At 39.3% G+C, this 23,559-nt stretch overlaps 1 protein-coding gene across 1 annotated transcript in view; it reads left to right on the forward strand.

Moving 5' to 3' along the window:
• Positions 1-23,559, forward strand: part of LAMA1 (laminin subunit alpha 1) — a 153,654-nt gene that overhangs the window by 20,171 nt on the left and 109,924 nt on the right. Inside the window, exons 2-3 of the mRNA XM_055124819.1 lie at positions 9,301-9,471; positions 9,646-9,758. Coding sequence (XP_054980794.1) covers positions 9,301-9,471; positions 9,646-9,758 — 284 coding nt within the window. The remainder of the gene's footprint in view (positions 1-9,300; positions 9,472-9,645; positions 9,759-23,559) is intronic.

Consider the following 23,559-nt stretch of genomic DNA (forward strand, 5'->3'; position numbering starts at 1 on the left):
TTCTCTTTCTCTCTCTCTTTCTCTCTCTCTCTTTCTCTCTTTCTTTCTTTCTTTCTTTCTTTCTTTCTTTCTTTCTTTCTTTCTTTCTTTCTTTCTTTCTTTCTTTCTTTCTTTCTCTCTTTCTTTCTCTTTCTTTCTCTCTTCCTTTCTTTCTTTCTTTCTTTCTTTCTTTCTTTCTTTCTTTCTTTCTTTCTTTCTTTCTTTCTTTCTTTCTTTCTTTCTTTCTTTCTTTCTTTCTTTCTTTCTTTCTTTCTCTCTTTCTTCACCGTGAGATACAGTTGCAAAACTTTCATGTTTGAGTTTCAGTACACTCATCCCTCCACCAGTGCACATTCTCCACCATCAGTGTCCCCAGTGTACTCCCCCCACTTTCTAACCCTCCCCCTGCCTCTATAGCAGACAATTTTCCCCATACTCTCTCTAAACCTGTGTTCTTACTCTTTACCCAAAGCCATTTTTCACAGATGCTACTGATTCTAATAGAGTTCTTATAAAACCATAATTATAATAAACATTGTCATCAAAATCCTGGACACATGCAGACTTGATATTAAATATACCAACATAAATAGCACTGACTGGTAAGGGAGAATTCCAGGTGATACACATTTTGTACATTTCCTTCAGAGCAGTCAGTAGTCAAAGACACCCTATAAGTCTGTGGGACCACAGATCTGAAGTAAAGCTCCTGGGCTAATGAATGAACGTGCTTGAAACATCACTGATTTTTTTTCACTCCCTTTCAAGTGGAAGTTTTGAAGAGTGACGTCTAAAGAAGCAGACAGAATAATCCACCATATGCATCTGTTTGGTTCTTTTATCCAAAAAGTTCAGAGGATTACCTAATTAACTCTTTGCACTGTCTTGTACATTAAATAGAAAACACTTTTGTTAGAGATAGAGAGATAGAGATAGAGAGAGAGAGAGAGAGAGAGAGAGAGAGAGGGAGAGAATGGTGGACCTGATAGTTTATTAAAAATTTAGAATCATAGTGTCTAAGGGAGGACTAGAGCGATAGCATTGTGGGTAGGGCATTTGCCTTGCATGCATCTGACCAGGGTTCGATTCCTCCGTCCCTCTCAGAGAGCCCATCAAGCTACTGAGAGTATCCTGCCCCCATGGCAGAGCCTGGCAAGCTACCCATGGCGTATTCGATATGCCAAAAACAGTAAGAACAAGTCTCACAATGGAGAGGTTACTGGTGCCCACTAGAGCAAATTGATGAATAACAGAATGACAGTGTGACAGTGTAGTGCTACAGTATCTAAGGGAAAGGACTTATGGAGATTCTCATTGTTTTATTTTGTGAAAGGAGTCATAAAGGCCACACCCCCGCTATATCTCCACTATGCTCAGGGCTACTTCTGGTTTGGTGCTCATGGATCAGTGCTCAGGGCACCATATGTGGTGCCATGGATGGAACCCAGGGTGGCAGCATACAGGACAAGCACCATACTAGGTGTGACGCTGCTCTAAGATAGACACTTGATAACAGGATATAGAGGTTATAGAAGATAAATGAGGATCTGGGAGGTTGAAATGCCCAAAAACATATAGTGAATTACTGGAGAATCAGAATGAGAGTCTGGATTTCGGCTGCTGATTCAGTACACTTGCCAATGAGAGATGGAGAGATGGGGGGGGAAGAAGAGAGAGGGGGAGAGAGAGAGAGAGAGAGAGAGAGAGAGAGAGAGAGAGAGAGAGAGAGAGAGAGAGAGAGAGAGAGAGAGAGAGAGAGAGAGAGATTCATTTTTCTTTCAGGCTTTCTTTAGTATTTACATAGGTGGTATTCACTGACTGAGGACAAGTAGAACATAAATAGGACATGGTTCTGATTCTGGCCTGAGGGAACTCATAGGTTAGTCAGGAGGTGTTTTTATTATTATTATTTTTTTTTTTTTGCTTTTTGGGTCACACCCAGCGATGCTCAGGGGTTACTCCTGGCTTTGCACTCAGGAATTACTCCTGGCAGTGCTTGGGGGACCATATGGGATGCCGGGGATCGAACCCAGGTCGGCCGCGTGCAAGGCAAACGCCCTACCCGCTGTGCTATCGCTCCGGCCCCAGTGTTTTTATTATTTGCAGAAGGGTAGTAAGAGAAGAAACTACTCAGCAAATGAGTAATCTTTTAGAAATGGCTAATGTAATGATGAAGCACACTCAGTTAAGGATATAAGAAAACCAGACACCACATTTGTATTTACCTGGGGCTCCGGAAAGATCTGGCTCAGCTTGAGCATGCTTGAAGTGCGATTGATTTGAAGAGCGTTTGAAGAGCTATGAATGGATTTTAGACCTTGCCTGAAGATGTGCCCTTACACTTCTTCCAGGATAATGCCTAGCTGAATTTCTTGTTTTAAACTTCTTCTCTGTTTAAAATAAGTCTCCATCTTAAATATTTTTTATATTAGAATCTATGAGTGCCCAACTGGCCTTCTGATTATGAGACCTGTGGGTCAGAAACAGCCCATCTCACTCATCTTGGCATCTCAGGCTGGTTTTGTGCAAAGAACTTTGCACCTGCAAGGTTCTCATGAAAAATGACTTGAACTTATGCATTTTCTTCCGCTTTTTTATGACTCATACAGATGTTACTAAATATGAATGCACACATTCTCCTAAAATCTGTGTCACACCTTGTAGGATAACATTGGAGTTGTCCTTTCAGCCTTGCCGCAGGGAACTTAGGTTTATCAGGTTACACCCACCACAGTTACTGGTTACCCCAGTCACTCCCATTCCTTTATTTGTCTGTAAACTCTTCTCTGCACCCTCCTCCCCAACCAGTTAATCACTTTTTTTCCCAATCAGATTCTGTTAGTTTGTAAGATCAAATCCTTCTAAGGACACTGAACTTGTATTGTAAGTATGTCTTTTGCATAGTTTATCTTAAAGCAATGTTCTTTCTGTACGGACACAGGAAGACAGTTAATATTATGCTTTTGTAATGGGAGTTAATTGACTATGAATAATATTTACTCCTGGGCATCTGTTTTCTTGACTCAGTTGCTGTTAATTCCTAGCACTCCAAAAGCAGGGTCCCAACGAGGGACTGAATGGACCCAGGCCAAGCTGTGAGCTACCCTGGCATCGAAATGGGCTGGGCTGAGTGCTATAATACTTAACTATAAGTTAAGAGCATGTTCATGGACAAACTGCCATGACCTAAAAGAGGTAACTGGATAAAGACTCTGCTGGGGTTAAGAAGACTAACCTGGCCTGAGGACTGTGGTCTGGAATATGTAGTGAATGTCCTCAGGAAGAACCAAATTTTAAGTTTGATATTTCTTAGTTTTTAAGTTAAGAGATATTTAAGTTTAATATCTCTTACTGTTCTCAGACATAATGACATTGCTAGAAATATTAGAAGTAGATTTACTACAACTACTTAAGTGGATTACTAGCTGAGGAAAGAAGAAAGCGACTCACCCTGGATGGGATCTGCCCTTAAGTGGATCTCCTAGTAATCTGGAGTGATCTCCTTAGATGAGGATTTTATCCTTGAGTTAATCTTCTGGAGGAGTGGCATTATCTTTCTTTGTTGGTTTGTTAATATTCAATCCCACTTTTGTATCACCACCCTATGTGATTGCTATATAAACTAAGACTGTAAGATCGGAGGAGGAACTTAGGATCTAAGAATGAAGCGTGTGTGAGATAGGAGAGATGAGAGATTGAATAAACTGCAACTAATCAGCAACCAGCTTGGTCCTCATTCTTCCTTCGCCTACCCATCGCCAACAGCCATCCTGATTCAGTCCATTCACAGTGGATCGAGAGCACCAAACGCAGGCGTCGAGAGAGCCACCCAGAGAGCCTGCATCCTTGAGTGGGTGTATATTTTTTTACAATACCTTAATGTATACTATTATGTTATTGTAATATTTCACTAATTCTATTCTGGAATAATATTAATGTTTCCAGTAATTCTATTCTGGTATAATACTAATGTTTCCAGACATTACTCATTTAGTAATAACAATTGTAGTTGTTAGAGGTGGTATTTTATTGTTCTGTTAGGTGACTATGGTTCTTTTAGGAGAGTGCTGGAAAAAAGGGTAGTATTATGTTAAATATTCCTAATAAGTTTATAGAAATTTAGTTAGGTGAATGAGTGAGATTAGGTAAAAAGAACAATATAAGTTCAAATATTTAAAAATAGAAAATTTTCATGAGATATCATCTCACGCCACAGAGACTGGCTTACATCCCAAAAAACAAAAGCAATTGGTGTTGGTGCGGATGTGGGGAGAAAGGGACTCTCCTTCACTGCTGGTGGGAATGCCGACTGGTTCAGCCCTTTTGGAAAACAATATGGACAATTCTCAAAAAATTAGAAATTGAGCTTCCATTTGACTCAGCAATACCACTCCTGGGAATATATCCGGGAGAGGCAAAAAGGTATAGTAGAAATGACATCTGCATTTCTATGTTCATTGCAGCACTATTTACAATAGCCACAATCTGGAAAAAAAAACAGTGCCCCAAAACAGATGACTGGTTAAAGAAACTCTGGTACATCTACACAATGGAATACTACGTAGCTGTCAGAAAACATGAAGTCATAAAATTTGCATATAAGTGGATCAACATGGAGAGTGTTATGTTGAGTGAAATGAGTCAGAAAGAAGAGACAGACATAGAAAGATTGCACTCATATGTGGAATATAAAGTAGCTGAGAGGTACAAGCTTGCAATGATGCAATTTCTGGCAGATATTTCTCTGGACTTAGTTACTAAAATACTAAAATACAGAAATCCAAAATCATGCGGCTGCTAGTGTGGCCACTTGATCTCATATCTCTTCATTCTCAGAAATGGAAAACAAATTATCAAATGCTTCCTTTTCAGCAGGTCTGACTTTAGGGGAGAGAAACTCCAAATAATAATAGTGAGGTTTTTTTCATTGAAATATTGAATGTAATCAAAGTAAAGTGAAAGAAAAGTGAAATTTATCAGTTACACAGGTGGGATGGGGGGCTGGGGAGGTGGGGGGTGGGGGGGAGGTATACTGTGATCCTTGGTGGTGGAATATGTGCACTGGTGAAGGGATGGGTGTTCGAGTATTGTATAACTGGGACTTAAACCTGAAAGCTTTGTAACTTTCCACATGGTGATTCAATAAAAGAATAAATTAAAAAAATAAATAAAATAAAAAAGGAAAATTTTCTTAGTTCAGAAACTTAAAATTTTATTTTTCCAGATTGCTTTGAGTATATAGCATGGTTTGAAATTATAGCTTTGTTTTAAAGAATGAAAACTCCTGACAGCAGGGACCACAGCAATAGCACAGTGGCTAGGATGCTTGCCTTGAGTGTAGCTTACCCAGGTTCTATCAGAGACATCCCAAATGTTCCCCTAAGTCCTAATAGGAGGGATCCCTGAGCGAAGATACAGAAGAAGGCTCTGAGCACTGCCAGAAATCAAAACCCAAAACAAACAATGTTTGGATTTGACAGCAAAAACTATTCAAAAATATTTTCAGTCATGAAATATTTATAATTTTTGTTTTATTATGGGGAAAAAGATCTGAAAGAATTGTCATACATAACTAAAATCAAAACCCCATTTTTTAGAGTATCATATTGATTTTTAGTATGGTGTAATGTAGCATTACATGGTAATGTTTTTGGTAAACAATTTATAGTTCTCTTACACAAAGACCTGAACTATTGTTTGCGAAATGCTGGAGATGTTGCAATAAGTCTCAGGGTTAGTCAGCATTTCAGATACTCCACTTTTAAGGTATCAAAAATATTTTTTGCTGGGAAACACACAGAGAACTCTAGAAATGAATTATTAAAACTTCTGTATGGCTCTCAGTTAAAAACTTTGGAAATTACTTGAGGTAGCTTTGTTGTACATCAGATTTGTGGCGGTTTTTTACCTAAATATAAAAAATTTCTCAGATTAATGTGGTTCTGAAACACAGATAAGAAGACCAAATTACTGAGGCTGTGAAATAGATTTTGAAAAAAGGAAAAAAAAACATACTAGTGAGTGAGAAGGGGGTTATTTTATGTTCTGTGGAGCTTGACATTATAAAGTCTTTACAAACTAGTTAATTTCTTTCCATGAGAAATGACTCCATGGCATGTCATCAAGGGGGTCAAAAGTAAAAATAAGACTTATGGCAATTTAACTGTAACTAAAGTAATTTTTCTCTGATTTATTAAGAGTAATGGTTTTGTAATGGGAAAACTTCACATATGATACTGCCATGGTCTTCGTTCTGCCTTTGATTCTCTTGTGTAAAATTAAACTTTTGTTCTTGTTAAGTTCTTGATCCCATTGCCCTTTCTTACCCTTTGATTACCTCTTCCCGCCTCCTACTCAAAGCCTGAGCCCTTTCCCTTTATTGAAATATTTCTGCAGTCTTTGAAATGATTCAAGAATCTGAGAGACCTAAAAAAGATTTTCGAAAACATGCTCAGTTGCTGTACTTTATTGCTGTAAAGTTAGAGTGAACGTGATATCTAAGTAAGGATATGTTTTTAGTGAATAACTTTTTGAAGAATTGATTCTAATGAGATACCACTAGGATAATTTTATGAAAATAACGGAGGACTTTTCTACTCAGCTATGCTAACAAAAGAATTTATCTCCATTTTATTAGAAGTGTGTTGAAATACCTGCGTGGTTAAGAAATAGGGATGTGATTTAAAATCTACTTGGTACAAAAACTACCTGATGCCAATTACTACCGTTGAGATGCTTGTTACCAAAACTATGTGAAGTTTGTGATTGTAAGGTTTGAGCATCTTTTTCCTATGTGAATTGGGGTAGAGCTCTGTGAGTGTAATAGGTACCTAGAGCCTGGTGCTTTGATTTCCCCAGCCCCACCCCTTAGGATTCCTGCAATACCCCGGGGTCCAGAATGGGGTAAAGTGGGACAGGAAATGGGGAGGCTTATTGATGTTGAGCATTGGGAAGGGAGAATGAAGAGAAAAACCGGAGCATTTGTGAAGTTAACTGGGAAAGTATTTGTTGACAGAGATTAGACACTGTTAAATCAATCCCTGTAATTGATGGCTTTTTTTCCTTGCTTGACTGGACTATGAAAAAAGAAAAATGTGTTGAGTGAATCTAAATGTGGGTAAACTGAGACAGAGCCAGAAAATAGCAGCTTTGCTATTGGGATAAAATACAACAGTTTAAAACTATATTATATTTTAATTATTAGCTCCTAAGATACATTTGAACCATATTAGAATACAATGGTCATAAAGAATGGAGAAAATTAATACTTAACTCAGAACCACAGAAAATAATACTAACTCCACCTCCATGGAAATACCTCTCCAAGATTATATGTCTCTTTAGGAACTGAATTGTGACAGAAAATATGTGTCTAACTATTGATTGATAAAAATAACTTGAGGGATGCATAATGAAACATCATGATTTGTTTGTTGCCTTAAAAGCCTTTTTAATAATTAAAAAAACCTTTTCAAGAGCTGGAAAGGGTTCAACTGGTAGAGCATCAGACAAGCATGATGAAGGCCTATGTTGTAGCCAGATACCCCAGCCCCTGCCCACTGGGTTGTCCGCTAGACTTTTTTTTTCAACTGCAGAGATAGTACAGGACTTAGGGCACTTGCCTTGTGTGCAACTGGCCTGGTTCTATATCTGATATCCCACATACCTTTAGATATGCCAGGGTCCCTGGGTAATCACTGACACTTCAGGGCTCTTGCAGTATCACATTTTCAGACCTTCATAGTGAATCTATGGCCTAGATAGCTAACAATGACCTTGGCACTGGCCTTCCTGGGTTCTGCTTGGGAGGAAACCTCTCCCCCACCATTCCCTCAAATTAATAAACAAAGCTTTAAATCTGTTCCAGTGGTAGATCATCTGCCTTGTATGTGAAAGGCCTTGGGTACCATGAATATTGGTATTGAGTACTCAAAGAATATTTGGTTAGGGGCTGGAAAGATGGCTCAGAGGGCTGGAATGCATGCAGACTGGAACCCATAGTTGGAATCTGTACTTTGTGGTCCCTGAGTACCAGAGAGTGATTACCACGGCCTAGACCAGGAGCCTTCTGCAGGTCAGGTGTGGCCCCTCAAGAAACATTTTAATTCTATTTATGTTATGATAAAACTAATATCATAAATGAATTTAAATGAAAATAAATGTAGAGTAAGAGGCAAATTTGTTATGTTTACAAATTAAGAATAATGTTCTGGAATAAAAGTATTCACTAACTTTTTAATTGGAGTCTAATGACCAATTACTAATTTGAATAGAGTCATTGTACTAAGTTAGAACTGCAAAATAATGGTTTTGTGTTTTATATGAAAGCCTGAGTAAATTCTTAAAAGTATTAAAACATTTATAATAGAAATGGTTATTGAAAATGTATATAAAAAAACTAAAGACCCCAATTTATTTTCTATGTCACTAAGATTGTATGTGAGGTGTTATTTCAGATTTCAGTGGGAAATAAGAATTCCAGAAAATCTGGTGTTTTTTTGGGGTTACACCCAGCAATGCACAGGGGTTACTCCTGGCTCTGCACTCAGGAATTATTCCTGGTGGTGCTCAGGGGACCATATGGGATGCTGAGAATTGAACCCAGGTCAGCCACGTGCAAGGCAAACACCCTACCCACTGTGCTATTGCTTCAGCCCCCCAGCTTATTTTTTAATGCATTTTAAAGTGCGCTGAAGGGGCTGGAGCACAGTGGTCGTTTACCTTGCACTCGGCTGACCCGGGTTTGATTCCCAGCATCCCATGTGGTCCCTGAGCACCGCCAGGGGTGATTCCTGAGTGCATGAGCCAGAAGTAACCCCTGTGCAACACCGGGTGTGACCCAAAAAGCACACACACACACACAAAAAAAACGTGCGATGAAGACTCAAGTGCACTTTGCTCCTAAACTTTGGGGCATTTACTTTTGGTTTTTAAAAAATTGGGGAGTAAACTTTGTGTTGTGGAAACATGCCACCTACTATTTCAGAGTTAACATTCATATAATGTATTTTTTCACAACTGTATATGTCCAGGCAAGGCATCTTTTTATCAAGATACAGAACATGACATTGTTCTGCATTGTTCATCATAGCCTCACTCTCTGCAACTGCTACTGATGGTTTTGTTTTTCCATAGATAAGTTTTGCGTCTCCTAGAATTTCATATAGAAGGAATCACTGTCTATGTCTCTTGTGTAAAGGTTACTTCACTCAGCACATGATGAATGCAGGTGTATGATGATTCACCTGAAAAGTGAGTTAAAGTGAAACTTCCTTTTGATTTCAAGTGGTTGTGATTGACGTGATGTGTTTTGCCTTTCAGGTCTGTTTCCTGCGATTTTCAATCTTGCCAGCAATGCTCACATCAGCACCAATGCAACCTGTGGTGAGAAGGGGCCGGAGATGTTCTGCAAACTTGTGGAGCACGTTCCAGGCCGCCCAGTGCGGAATGCTCAGTGCCGGATCTGTGATAGCAGCAGCCCAAACCCCAAAGGCAAGTGATGTACCTCCTCCTCTTGGGAAGTGATGCCTGCAGCCTTCTCTAGGACGATGTGGACACCATGCATCTTCATTGCTGCTCATTTCCACTAGCCTTGCAGTTTTAAGTGAAAAAAAAAATTGAAGCAAGAACTAAGCAAAATGCATCTTTCTACTTCCTTTTTTACAGAACGCCACCCAATATCAAATGCAATTGATGGCACCAATAACTGGTGGCAAAGTCCCAGTATTCAGAATGGGAGAGAATATCACTGGGTCACGATCACTCTGGATTTGAGACAGGTGAGTAAGGCCAGAGATGTTGAAGAATGTCTGGGGGTAGCTAAGTTGGCTACTTCGAATGATCTTGGGAGAAAATTGGCTTTGTTTCTTAACATGATTTCTGTCCCTCTCTTGTTTTCCCAGCATGTGATGAATTTATGTGATATGCAGAAGTAGTCTGTGGTGCCATTTCCTGTCACATTTGTGACTCCAAATTTTCTTTTAGAGGTGAATGAACTTGCATTCAGGTGGCTTCATAAACATAAATGCTGTTCCACAGAGCATATTCAAGCATAATGATTTTATGCCAGGCTGTGTGCTAGATGTCCATAGACACATCGGTGGGAGGCAGTTGATGGTGGAGAGAAAACACATGCATTCTTCCTCTCAAGCTCAATGCCTTGCTGTCCTTACTAGGCAAACTGTTTGCATCAGTTCTGTGTAGAAGATATGACTAGGAAGCAGAAGGGGATGGTGTCACCCTCTAGATCATATCTCAACTTACATGCTGTGGGTGAGGGCCTTGAGTAAGCCTGAGCTTCCAGTGTTTCATCAGCAAACCTTCAGCTGAGGTGGGAAACATATGGTATAATTTGACTCCAGCTCTTCCCCAAACCTCTTGTTTTGCATTAAGATACATAGGAGAAATAAAATAAAAAGGATATGGATATTGTTGCCCCAGTAGTCTGATAAAGGGAAAGGAAGCCAAGAAATTCAAATGGAAGGAATGAGACAGTATGGTAGTGACCATCACAATTTATGATTTGTAGCAGGATGCTCTTGTTAGACTTCCCTTGTGTTAGAACTTGTCAATAGCATGTAAAAAAATCACTTGAAACATTCTTGTAGTTGAAATGTGCTTTGTATGATAGAAATAAGAGTTTTGGAGATTTTGCGACAGATTCATAATTTCTTAAATAACAATTTAAAAATTATATAGGATTTTATGTAAAAGATAAGACAATACTTTGTATATTTATGAATACAAAGAATGTCTGATTCCTACTCACAGTTGACAATATAGAAAAATATAAAACTCAGAAGACATTTTCCCCACATTTAACTTAATTAATTCTGTAATTTACACTGAATTATGTAAGTAAAATATGATGTCTGATAATTTTTAGCCAGGCATTTTCCATTAGCATGCATGCCAAGTCTTAATATTCTTAAATCCACCACAAGTAAAGAAAAAAATACCCTTTTTTTCACTGTAGCTTTTGCTTTTATGTGCTAAAAAATCTTCTCCAGGAGATTTGAATCTTCTTATCCCTTTTTCAATTTATTTTCATTTTTCTAAGGAAAAAAAGTTTAACAATTTTTCATGACTAGGAATGTAATATGTGAATTTGGTCAAACTAACATTTGGACATTTTTAATAATTCATGATTCTAAACTCATTGTACTATCCTTTACCTTAGAATGTGTCATGCCTGACTTCATCCTGCAGGAAACCTTTTGCTTTAAACAGAGCTGAGTCACTTGAGGAATTCCTGGAGGGGGTTTGAGGTATCAGTATTAGGTCTTACTTCAAAGGCATATTTCAAAAACAGGTGTGTACACATGGTATAGAGCACTGGGTTATTATAACTTAGTGCTTCTAGAAAAGCTTCCAAATTAATTTTATTTAAAATAGTAAGTAGTCTTTTTATTTACTATTGTATAAAATTTCTATCTTTCATGTTGTCTAAAATTTTTACCGTGCTTTTGGTTTCAAAAAAGTCGATTATGTTTATAGCTAAGCAAACCTTCCTTAAATTTATTTTTTGCCCTTTTATTATAAGAATCTTTTAATATGCAGAAATTATGTTGCAGTGAGCACCTGAGATTCAGCCCGGGTTCCATCTTTGGCATCCCATATGGTCCTTTGCACTGCCAGGAACAATTCCTGAGCACAGTGCCAGAAATAACACCTGAGCACCACCAGGTGTAGCTGAAAAGCCAAAAAGAAAAGAAAAGAGAAAGCTGAAAAGTCACTTTTTTTTGACAAATGTAAGAGTGGGACCAGATGTCTTAATGAAACTGACCCTCATTGGATTCCCAGGACCACCTACATTCCCCTGAGAATCCTCAGGAGTGATGCTGGAGCACAGACAGAGGAGTAGCCCTGAACAGTCATAAGCAGCCCCAAACCAACCAGACACATGTTAAACTAACATATATGGGCGTTCTTTAACTGCTGATCTGTATCAAGTAAACTTTTAGGTCTACACCACTGAAAGGAAGGAAATATCCTGTTTTGTTTTGTTTTCTTTTTTTGGGTCACACCTGGTGATGCACAGGGGTCACTTCTGGCTCTGTACTCAAGAATTACCCCTGGCGGTGCTCAGGGGACCATATGGGGTGCCGGGAATTGAACCTGGGTTGGCTGCATGCAAGGCAAATGTCCTACCCGCTGTGCTATCGCTCCAGCCCCCAAAAAGGAAATATCTTTTGTGACAATTGAAAATTTAAAAGAAAACCTTTTGAGAGAAGAACACTCACATATGATGGGGTCTTAAAATTTATGTTTATCAACATTTTTCTATACCCTGGTAATTAGAGTGAAATATATTCCTTATGGAACACAAGGATGTCCAGTTTGAAAACATTGACTTAAAGTTAATATATTGGGTAGTTGAATGGATGCTCAATGTCAATCAATCAATTTAGAGGTGATAACAGCACTGCTATGTGAATCAACACTTTACCACTCATTAGAGCAGTAACTATTTACTCATTTATTTATTTGCTTTTTGGGTCACACCCAATGATGCACAGGGGTTACTCCTGACTTTGCACTCAGGAATTACTCCTGACAGTGCTTGGGGGACCATATGGGATGCCTGGGATTGAACCTGGTCAGCCATGTACAAGGCAAATGTCCTACCTGCTGTGCTATTGCTCTGGGCCCCAAGTAGAAACCATAAAATAACGAGTGTTGGTGAGTCTGGACAGAAACTATAATCTTGGTTCTTTTGTTGGTGGAACTGGAAAATTGTACAATACTTTGGAAAAGAGTGCATGGTTTCTCAAAAATATAAAGGTAAGACTGGAGAGATAGTCCAGCGGGTAGGACATTCTCCTTGCATGTGGCTGACCCAGATTTGATCTCTGGTATCCCATTAGATCCCCTGAACACCACCAGGAGTAATTCCTGAGCACAGAGCCAGGAATAAATCCCTGAACATCATCATTGGGTGTGGCCCAAAACCCAGTATATGTGCATATGTATATGAATATATATACATATGTGTGATATCTATACATATATATAAAATAACCTTATGACCCAGGTATATTCCCCAAGAACTGCAAGTTGGAACACAGATACTTATCCTTTATGTTTATAGCAACAGCAAGATACGCAATACACAATGTCATGTATGTTTCCTACACTTGCAAATAGTTAAATAGTTAATGACTGTGAGTACATGGAGTATTTTATGAGCCAGTGCCAGCCAGAGCAATAGAAACCACACCAGTTGTATGAAGGTGCATATCTAGTTTGAGGAACTGATTAAAATGAGCTGAGAATGGAAAGGGATAACCCAGGTGGTAATCATGGTGATGGGGAGCCAAAATCACAACAGAAGAATTTAACACCTAGAGGCCTGAGCGAATGGAGGAGAGGGGGCTCCTTGAGAGGATTCTGGAAGCCCAGCACTGGAGCCAGCAGGTGAGCTGGCATAGGTGGGAATAGCAGGTAGGCAGCAGCAACTCTCCCGCTCTCCAGCCTCAGCTTCCCCCTCTTCTAGCCTCTTGCTAGTGCTTCCACTCTTACAACTTAATAGGGAAAAATTGGCAAAGGAGAAAGACGTGACTTTTCCAGAGTCCCTGCCAGAAGCATACAATACCTGGAGTTCACCATAGAAAGGTAAATTTACAGTCATTTTGCAAACCAGCATACTCTTCTCAGTAGATGATCACTTGCACGTGGCTTAAACAACAGATGTCGTTTTAACACCCTGGGGCAAAATTTTGTTATATAGTGGCCAGTCAGATGCTGAATCTTTTTATATTAAGTTTTAAGATGGATGAAAATACAAAACTGAGAATCTTATGGTAAAATCCTGGACTGCCTTTGACTATGTCAATAGACTTGCTGTCCTTGTTTGTCTTTTAATGGAGAGACTTCCATGAGGCAGCATCACGATGGAAGAAAGAACTATTCTGTTTATGTGTTATTACTTTCAGTTGTGTGGTATAATGGGGGTTCTGTAAGTGTAATAAGGTGCTATGCTTTGATACAGCATATGAAATAGAACGCCATAGCATTAGGAAGAATTGTTTCCTGCCGAGCACCTAATTCCTTACATTAAATAAATGTTATATTTGTATATATTTGTTACATATCTGTATATTTTTCATATTGTTAATCTGCAGTTGATTTAAAAGTAACATAGAGAATAAGGAACAGTATGACAATAATAGTTGGAAATGATCACTTTGGACAGGAATTGAGTATTGAAAGTTGGTATAGGAATATATACCTGATAACCTTTCAGTATCTATATTGCAAACCATAATGCCCAAAAAGAAAGAGAGAAAAAGAGAGAGGGAGTGAGAGAAAGAGAGAGAAAGAGAAGGAAAGTGCCTGCCATAGAAGCAGTGGAGGGGGTGGTTATGGGAGGGAAACTGGGAACATTGGTGATGGAAAATGTACACTAGTGAAGGGACGAGTGTTGGAACATTAAATGACTGAAATCCATCATAAACAATTTTATAACTGTATCTCACTGTGAATCAATTAAAAATAAATATATATACTCAGAAAGTCCTATAGTTCTTCAGATATCAGCAATGGAAATGTTAAACAAGACCTTGATGTAACCTAATGAGACTTAGCTAATGCAGTTATACAGATGTTGAGAAAATTGGTTCACAAGTCAAAACTATTTTCATTACTAAAGTAATGTAGGCTCACGGTAAAACAAAAAATTAGAAGGGACATATAAGCCTTATTTAACAGGAAAACGTCCCCCTGCAACAACCACTGCTATCTGTTCGTTTTTACCTATTTAATACTGTTGTAACAGTGCTCTCATTTATGACATAGGTGCTGTGGGCTAGACCTTAGTGAAGTGCTTGATTTGGGTTGTGCCACTGAATTCTCATGATCACTGGATGAGTTTGGTGCTATTATTGTCTCCTTTTGTCAAAGGGCATCACTGACACTGAGTTTAGGAAAGTTGTTCATCAGGACCTCCCTGAGCCTGCAGGGCCTGGCTCTGTGTATGTCACTGGACACCATAACGCATAGACAAATAGAGTATGTCCCTGTAAGTAAGTAAACTGAGGCTTAGGACATGAGTGCTTGTGCCCTGGTGTTTGTGCCCTATACATAGCTTTATAACTGGAGCAGTTCCCAATCTACATAAAATTCATTATTCATCACTTTAAAGCTCTTCCATATGGCAGTCCCATCATTTGCATAATAGTTGCCATGCCCAGCACTTTTTTGCTCTGAGATGTAGTAACTTGTATTTTTGACAAAAAAAAAAAAATCTTGTGCATAAGCTAGTAGAGAAATGCTGTGTGTACAAGTGATGTTTAAGGGTCACATTGCAAGTTTCTGGGTGTTAGTTGGTCTGAGTGGCCCTACTTCTATAGCTGTCGGAATCCACAGGTATAGGTTATACATAATTTCTTCTCTTGTTCCTATTATCTCCAGCTCTGCCCAACAATCCTAGAATACAGATGTTCTTCTCTTTGGAGGTAATGAAATTGCAGCCGAGGACAGGTCTCTTTGCTGGGAATCATGTGCCTCCGTGCTGCAGTGTGGGCTGGAAATTGAGGTTTTTGGTTCCTTCTGTCCTCTGCTGCCTGGTCTCACTTCATTTGTTCCTGGAATTCCATCATTGTTTTCCTTCCCATTATGTTTTTATGGGGTGACTGGAAGGAGCTCTTACAACTTGCCTTGGTTTTGAAGTGTGCAGATTCTTCCTAAATTCCTTCCCTTTGTTCTCTTTATAAGTTGCCATTCAAAGGGATCCTCTCCCCTGTGATTTTGGAGCCGATTAACACTTTTTTCATGTTTTTGCAGTGTCCAGTTAGAAACAGATTCTACCTAACTTGCTTTTTGTCTATGAAGCAGGAAAATGAATCAATGTTTTGTAGTCTTAAAAAAAAACCCTAAAACCTCAAACCTAGGAGTGGTCAGATTTTTCAGTAGAAATGTGTAAAGTTCCTTTAGAAGATAAATTTAGTAAAAAAGGAAACGTTTCCTATGGCATTGAAAATAAAGCTGCCTTTTGAAGCAGTGCTTAATTTTCTGTGTAGGTTTAATTAGGAAGTAGCACTTTGTTGTGGGAACATAATCACAGAAGGACCTTTGTTTTATGCAAACCTTAGACAAGAGCTGCTTGTCTGATAGATTTTATAAAACCTCATTAGTTTGGATATCTCTTGTTGTTTCTTTTCCTCTAAAATTTCTGAAAAATTAAGCAAAACTAGATTGAAATTTATTATTGTATCATCTAAATAGAAATTGTTTGCTAAGAACATTGACAAGGTAAAGAAATTATTTAAGTAGGGAAATTTCATATTCTAAAGACTCTTGAAGAAATTTTAGAATAAAACTGCTTGAACATTGGAGCTTCTCATTAGAAGTCAGACTTGGTTGTTTGTTAAATTAAATCAGGCAGAGATCCTGAAAACTTAGTGGTAGAAATTACTAGTATTGTGCACGTGTATTTATTCAAATTGATTCTCTTTCTGGTTTTTTTTGTTGCCTTATATTTACTTAAAAATTTCAAATATGATCCTTTCTTTTTGCTTTGGATATCAAAAATGAATAATTTTTTTATTATAATTTAGAATTAAGCACACTGAATTTTTTTTTCTTTTTTGTTACTCCTGGCTCACACACTCAGGAATTACTTCTGGCAGTGCTTGGGGTACCATATGGGATGCTGGGAATCAAACCCGGGTCTGCCCCGTGCAAGGCAAAACGCCCTACCTGCTGTGCTATTGCTCCAGCCCCCACAATGAATTTTTGATCCCAGACATTAAATTATTTTTTTAATCTTCCAGTCCTCTGGGTACATTCTTAGTAACACTCAGCCTAGTGGCCCAGTGGAGTGGGCCTAAAAGTTTAATACTAGGCCCTGGGGACCCCCAGTGATACAGCCATGAGGCTCCATGAGCTGTGCATTGTGGGAAATCAAACCTGGGCACTGCACTTACACGGAATGTGCTCCAGCCATCTGTGTCCTCTGCCTGACCCTGTCATTTTTGCCCCGCTTTCAATAAAACTTCTATATTATAAGATACCTTTCTTTTGCTTTTATATATTTGTTCTATCATTTTATATTTTCATACACAACTTCTTTTCTGGCTAGCCTTTTCATGTGTAAGAAATCACTAAAAAACTTTTGTTTTAGAACAACATTCATTTGGTACCTTTGCAACTTTTTTGGGTCAAGTTTTCAGGCTGAGTGGATATGCTGAGGCATGTCATGCTTGAGGATGGGAGGCCAGGCAGCTGAAAAGCAGGGCCTGGCGACTTTGGGGGAGTCTGAGTAGCTGTGGAAGGTTAGTTTCTCTTTTTTTGTCATCTCAGGGCATCTCTGTGTGACAGCCTTGAGGTCCATTGTTCATACAGCAGGTCAGAGTCCAGCACTAGAGGCCTGGTGCCCCTGGTTTGTAGACCTGGTCTCCAGCATCACACAGTGTCATTTGCCTGTGCCTTTGGGAGCACCAGTCTCCAGTGCAAGAAGCATTATGTGACTCCAGTCTGTGATGGGGAGATGGATAAAGAATTTGAGAACTGTTCTCAGAGACCCTGTGTTTTCCAGAGACTTCTGCCAATCTCCAGTGCTCATCTGTTGGTGCCAGGCCTTTGTCTCTTGGTGAAGTAAGGAGCTTTAGAATTCAAATTGCAGCTAGAGATAGGGCAAGAGATAGAGAGATCAGGGGTAATCCAAGTTGGATCCCTGGCACTTCACGAAATGATCCAGAATTAATACCCTGTTACTCTGAGAGTTGTTTGGCAGCCCTCTTTCACCTCAAAAGAAAAAAAAGAAGATTCTGGGCCAGAGATAGAACAGAGGGTAGGGCATTTGGCTTGCATGCTGCTGACCTGGGCTGGAGACCCAGCACCCCAAATGATCCCTTGAGCCCTGCCAGAAGTGGTCCCTGAGCACAGAGCCCAAAGTAAACCTTCAACACCGCTGAATGCTGAATGTCCCCTCCCCGTCTCCCCCTCACACACACACACACACACACACACAACAAAGGAACAAAATGGTTACAGTACAAGAATTGCTTAATGTTAGTGGCAAAGGAGATGAACAAGTGAAGATATTTGTGGCCAGCCTCAAGAGCTTTATGGTTTCTTTAGTTTCTTTACTTTTTTTTTGTTTGTTTCTTGGCAAGGTTTATTTATAAATTTTACATTTGTAAATTATCAGTGGTAGTTTGCCAGGCGATCAAACATAACTGCTTCCAGTTAGCACATTTCAGTTGAAAAGATCTTCCCTCCGTTGCTTTATTTTCTTTTGTTTGTTTGTTGTTTGTTTTGAATGGCAGAGTTTCAGCCTTACTAGACAGCATATCTTACTCAACGGGACTTCTTCCATTGGGCTCTCCGAGGATTCTGAGAAACCAGTGAAGAGACTTTTTAGGACTCTGTCAAAACAGATATTTTCCACATCCCTGGTAGTTTTGGCTTCAAAATAAAGAGTTTTGTATATTTATGGAAAGAAAGAACGGTCCATTTTGAGAGTATTACTTCTTCCTGTTTTATTGAAACTAAAAAAGATGTTTTGATTTATTTTTTTTATTTTTATTTTTTTATTTTATTATATTGAATCACCGTGAGAAAAAAAATACAAAGCTTTCAGGTCTAAGTCTCAGTCATACAATGATTGAACCCTCATCTCTTCACCAGTGCACATGTTCCACCACCAAGAACCCCAATATACCCCCCTGCCACCCAGCCCCCACCTAAGTAGCTAATGATCTTCATTTTATTCTCTAAACTTTGAATACATTCAATATTTCAATAGAGAACTCACTATTATTGTTTGGAATTTTCCCCCAACAATCAGCCCTGCTGAAAAGGCATCATTTAGTAATTTCTTTTTATTGCTGAGAATGAAGATTCTATGAGCTCGTTTTTGGATTTCTGATATTTTAGTTCAGTTCACAGTCTAGATGCATGTCTGTAAGAAGCCGCTCTGGGTGCCAAAATGGGTTAGAAGACCTCTTGGTTCATAGTCTTTACGAGTAGAGGGTCTGTTTCTCGAGCAGCAGCTCTGGATCTTATCTGGGCCGAGGGCGTGCCGGTACCGCCCCCATCCCATGATCGCCTATGAGCCACAGCATTGCAAAGTTCCTACCTCTGGGTGCAAGTCTTAGGGGGTGGCTCCTGCCATGTGGATGATGCCGCCACCGCCATTTTCCACGCAGAAAAACAGGTTGGAAAGGGAAAATCCCTCTCCGGGCGGCACATAGTCATAGTATAGCTCACAGTCTAGATGCATGTCTGTAAGAAGCCACTCTGGGTGCCAAAATAGGTTAGAAGACCTCTTGCTTCATAGTCTTTACGAGTAGAGGGTCTAAGATGTTTTAATTTCTAAAGAGATTCCTTCTTGTTTTCCCTTCCTCTCTTTTTCCTTTCTTTTCTTTTACTTTCTATGCATATCTTCAACTCAAATTGTGACATTTTCATTTCAAAAAATAGATAAATGGATCTGTAACAAATTAAACAAAATAACTTGTGAATATCTCATCTATACCTCAAAAAAAAGTAAAAAAAAAACCAAGTCATATTTTTTTCTTTTTGTGTCACACTTGGCATTGCACAGAGGTTACTCCTGGCTCATGCACTCAGGAATTACTCCTGGTGGTGCTCGGGGGACCATATGGGATGCTGGGAATTGAATCTGGGTCAGCCACATGCAAGGCAAATGCTCTACCTGCTGTGCTATCACTCCAGCCCTGCAAGTCATAAAACCTCTTTGAATTTGGGAGATAACTCAGAGGGTTAGAACACATTCTATGCATGTGGGGATCTCTATTTGAGCCCCATCACTGCATACTACTCCCACAGCACAGGTGTGACCCAGGGGCCCCCAGCCATACCAGCCTGGAGCTGACCTGCGGTGGACCTGATCATTGACCCATTGGGCCTGTACAACCCAATCGAGTAACACAAGGAGTGACCCAGAGCCTAAGAACTGCTGGGAGCCCCGCATCTAAAGCTCCTGTGTTTTTGATGATTTCTTCTCCAGATATTTTTTTATTGACATAAAAGTGATTTTTTTTTTTTTTTTTTTTTTGCTTTTTGTATCACAGTCAGCAATGCTCAGGGGTTACTCCTGGCTCTGCACTCAGGAATTACCCCTGGCGGTGCTCAGGGGAACATATGGGATGCTGGGAATTGAACCCGGGTCGGCCACATGCAAGGCAAACGCCCTACCCGCCGTGCTATCACTCCAACCCCATAAAGTGAAATTTTTTAAATGGAGGAAAATGTAAGAAACATATTTTAGTATCTATGATTCTAACAAGTAGGTTATATTCTACCATAGAACTATTCAATGAACCTATTCAATAATTCATGAATTATCTATTGGGAGCTGGGAGGCCGAAGGATTCATTGATGAAAAAGAAACAACAAACTAGGTTCTGTCTCTCAGATTATTTTCACTGTGTCTTAAACTGTTATTTAAGGCTGACCTTGCCATCAGGAGAGGAACAAACAAGTTAGAGGACTGCTCGTGCCTGGGGGTGTGGGATACGCAGGTGCTGAGGGCTATGGAGTCGGGAGGCCTGCTTAGGGGATCTGGAAGTCAATTCGGAGGAAGAGTCCATGAAGGAGGGGAACAAGGAATGAGGAAAGATATCCTGGAGACCCCAGTAAGAGAATGTATTTGTAGTGCTAAGATAGTACATCAAGTCTATGCTAAATGTGTGCCTCTATTTTTCCTCTGGGTTGAGTCAGAATTTACATCAGTGAAATGAAAAGTTCTTAGGCTGTAGTTGAATATGTTTGAACAAATACATCACATGTGAAAGCCACACCCTTATCAAGAGTCAGAATTTTTCTGTTCCCCTAGAGCTTTCCCTAGGCCCTTTCCAGTCAGTTCTGCACCAGCTCCCACCTCACTTGCCAGGAGAGAAACCCTATTTTGGGGTTTTTATATACAGGTCACTTGTGCCCATTTGGTATCATCATCTACATCAACTCAGGCAATGTGTCCTTTGTGAGCACTTGATGGGCTTCTTTCTCTCCATGTGAGAGCCAGCTATTCTTGCTATATTGGCAGTTTGCTTATCCATTCTCTTGTTAGGTCTTTTGTGTTATTCCAGTTTTATTTTATGCACCCACCTTATTTTATTGAAAGATAATTGCCATTGCATTGTATGTTTGACATGTGCAGCTTGTTGGTTAGTAGATTTATTTATTACCATACGATTACTACAGTAGCATTACCTAATATTGCTTAACACACTGTAGAATTATTATTTCTTTTCTATGATGAAAAAAATGAAAACAGTTTAATTTATGACATAGTGTTGTATGCTTTAATCACTATATTGTGCATTAAAGCTCCAGAATTTATTTATGTTAGAGTTCAACAGTTTTGGGCTATTACAAATAAAACTACCATGAACATTCTTAGAGAAGTCTTTTTTTTTTTTCTGGACCTGTTTTTATTTCTCTAGCAATGAATTTGGCTGGCCAGAGATATGTGTTTATTTAACTTTATAAGATTCAACAAACTTCAGTTCATAAAGTACTTCCAGGCAAGAAGTTTTTTCTCCTGATAAGTATTTCCCTTGTGCTGTCTTCCTATGCAATGGCTCTGAAATATTTTATCCTCTTTGTCTAGATTTTTTCTTTTAACTTAATATAGTCATGCAGTACCATCCATGGGTGCTCATGGCTTTCTTCTGACTCTGAGCTCAGGAATCACTCCTGATGGGGCTCAGGAGTCCATGTGGGATGCTGGGAATGAACCCAGGTCGGCCTTGTACAAAGCAAGTATCCTGTTTTCTGTGCTATCTCTCCAGTCCCACCAATTGCATCTTGATAGCTAGCTTCTATATTCTAATAGTAATGTAAAGTGACAGAACAAAGTATATTATCATCTGGGCACATAAAATTTTGTTTAATCTTTCCCCCTCATCGAATAGTTAAGGTGTTTCTAATTTTACAAATTAAGGCTGCAACAAACATTTGAATATTTATATGACTGTAGACTGATTTTTTTAAAATTGTATATTCTGAGAAATGGAATTACTGGATGAAAGAGCTTAAATCTCTTTAAAACATGACCTTATGCTGGCACAACTGGACAACCACATGCAAAAAAATGGGTTTAGACCTTGACCTGACACCATGCACAAAAGTCAGATCAAAATGGATTAAAGACCTCAACATTAGACCACAAACCATAAGGTACATTGAAGACAAGGTTGGCGAAACCCTCCACGATATTGAAGATAAAGGTATCTTCAAAGGTGACACGGAACTAAGCAATCTAGTAAAAACAGAGATCAACAAATGGGACTACATTAAACTAAAAAGCTTCTGCACCGCAAGAGATACAGTGACCAGAATACAAAGACTATCCACAGAATGGGAAAGGATATTTACACAATACCCATCAGATAAGGGGTTGATATCAATGGTATATAAAGCACTGGTTGAACTCTACAAGAAGAAAACATCCAACCCCATCAAAAAATGGGGCGAAGAAATGAACAGAAACTTTACCAAGGAAGAAATACGAATGGCCAAAAGGCACATGAAAAAGTGCTCTGCATCACTAATCATCAGAGAGATGCAGATCAAAACAACTTTGAGATACCACCTCACACCACAGAGACTAGCACACATCCAAAAAAACAAAAGCAACCGCTGTTGGAGAGGATGTGGGGAGAAAGGGACCCTTCTTCACTGCTGGTGGGAATGCCGACTGGTTCAGCCCTTCTGGAAAACAATTTGGACGACTCTCAAAAAATTAGATATTGAATTCCCATTTGACCCAGCAATACCACTGCTGGGAATATATCCCAGAGAGGCAAAAAAGTACAATCGAAACAACATCTGCACATGTATGTTCATCGCAGCACTGTTTACAATAGCCAGAATCTGGAAAAAACCCGAATGCCCCAGAACGGATGACTGGTTGAGGAAACTTTGGTACATCTATACAATGGAATACTATGCAGCTGTTAGAAAAAAGGAGGTCAAGAATTTTGTAGTTAAGTGGATGGGCATGAAAAGTTTCATGCTGAGTGAAATGAGTCAAAAAGAGAGAGACAGACATAGAAAGATTGCACTCATCTATGGTATTTAGAATAACAGAGTGGGAGACTAACACCCAAGAACTGTAGAAATAAGTACCAGGAGGTTGACTCCATGGCTTCGAGGCTGCCCTCACGTTCCGGGGAAAGGTCAACACAGAGAATCGATCACCAACTACATTGTAGTCGAAGGCCATGTGGGGGAAGGGAGTTGCGGGCTGAATGAGGGCTAGAGACTGAGCACAGCGGCCACTCAACACCTTTATTGCAAACCACAACAGCTAATTAGAGAGAGAAAACAGAAGGGAATGCCTTGCCACAGTGGCAGGGTGGGGTGGGGGGGAGATGGGATTGGGGAGGGTGGGAGGGACACTGGGTTTACAGGTGGTGGAGAATGGGCACTGGTGAAGGGAGGGGTTCCCAAACTTTGTATGAGGGAAGTATAAGCACAAAAGTGTATAAATCTGTAACTGTACCCTCACGGTGATTCTCTAATTAAAAATAAAAAAAAAAAAAAAAAAAAAAAAAAAAAAAAATAAATATGCTAAATATGTGAAAAAAAAAAAAAAAAAAAAAAAAA

The sequence above is a fragment of the Sorex araneus genome, chromosome 2 (genome assembly GCF_027595985.1).
Source record: "Sorex araneus isolate mSorAra2 chromosome 2, mSorAra2.pri, whole genome shotgun sequence".
In the NCBI taxonomy this organism is placed as follows: Eukaryota; Metazoa; Chordata; class Mammalia; order Eulipotyphla; family Soricidae; genus Sorex; species Sorex araneus.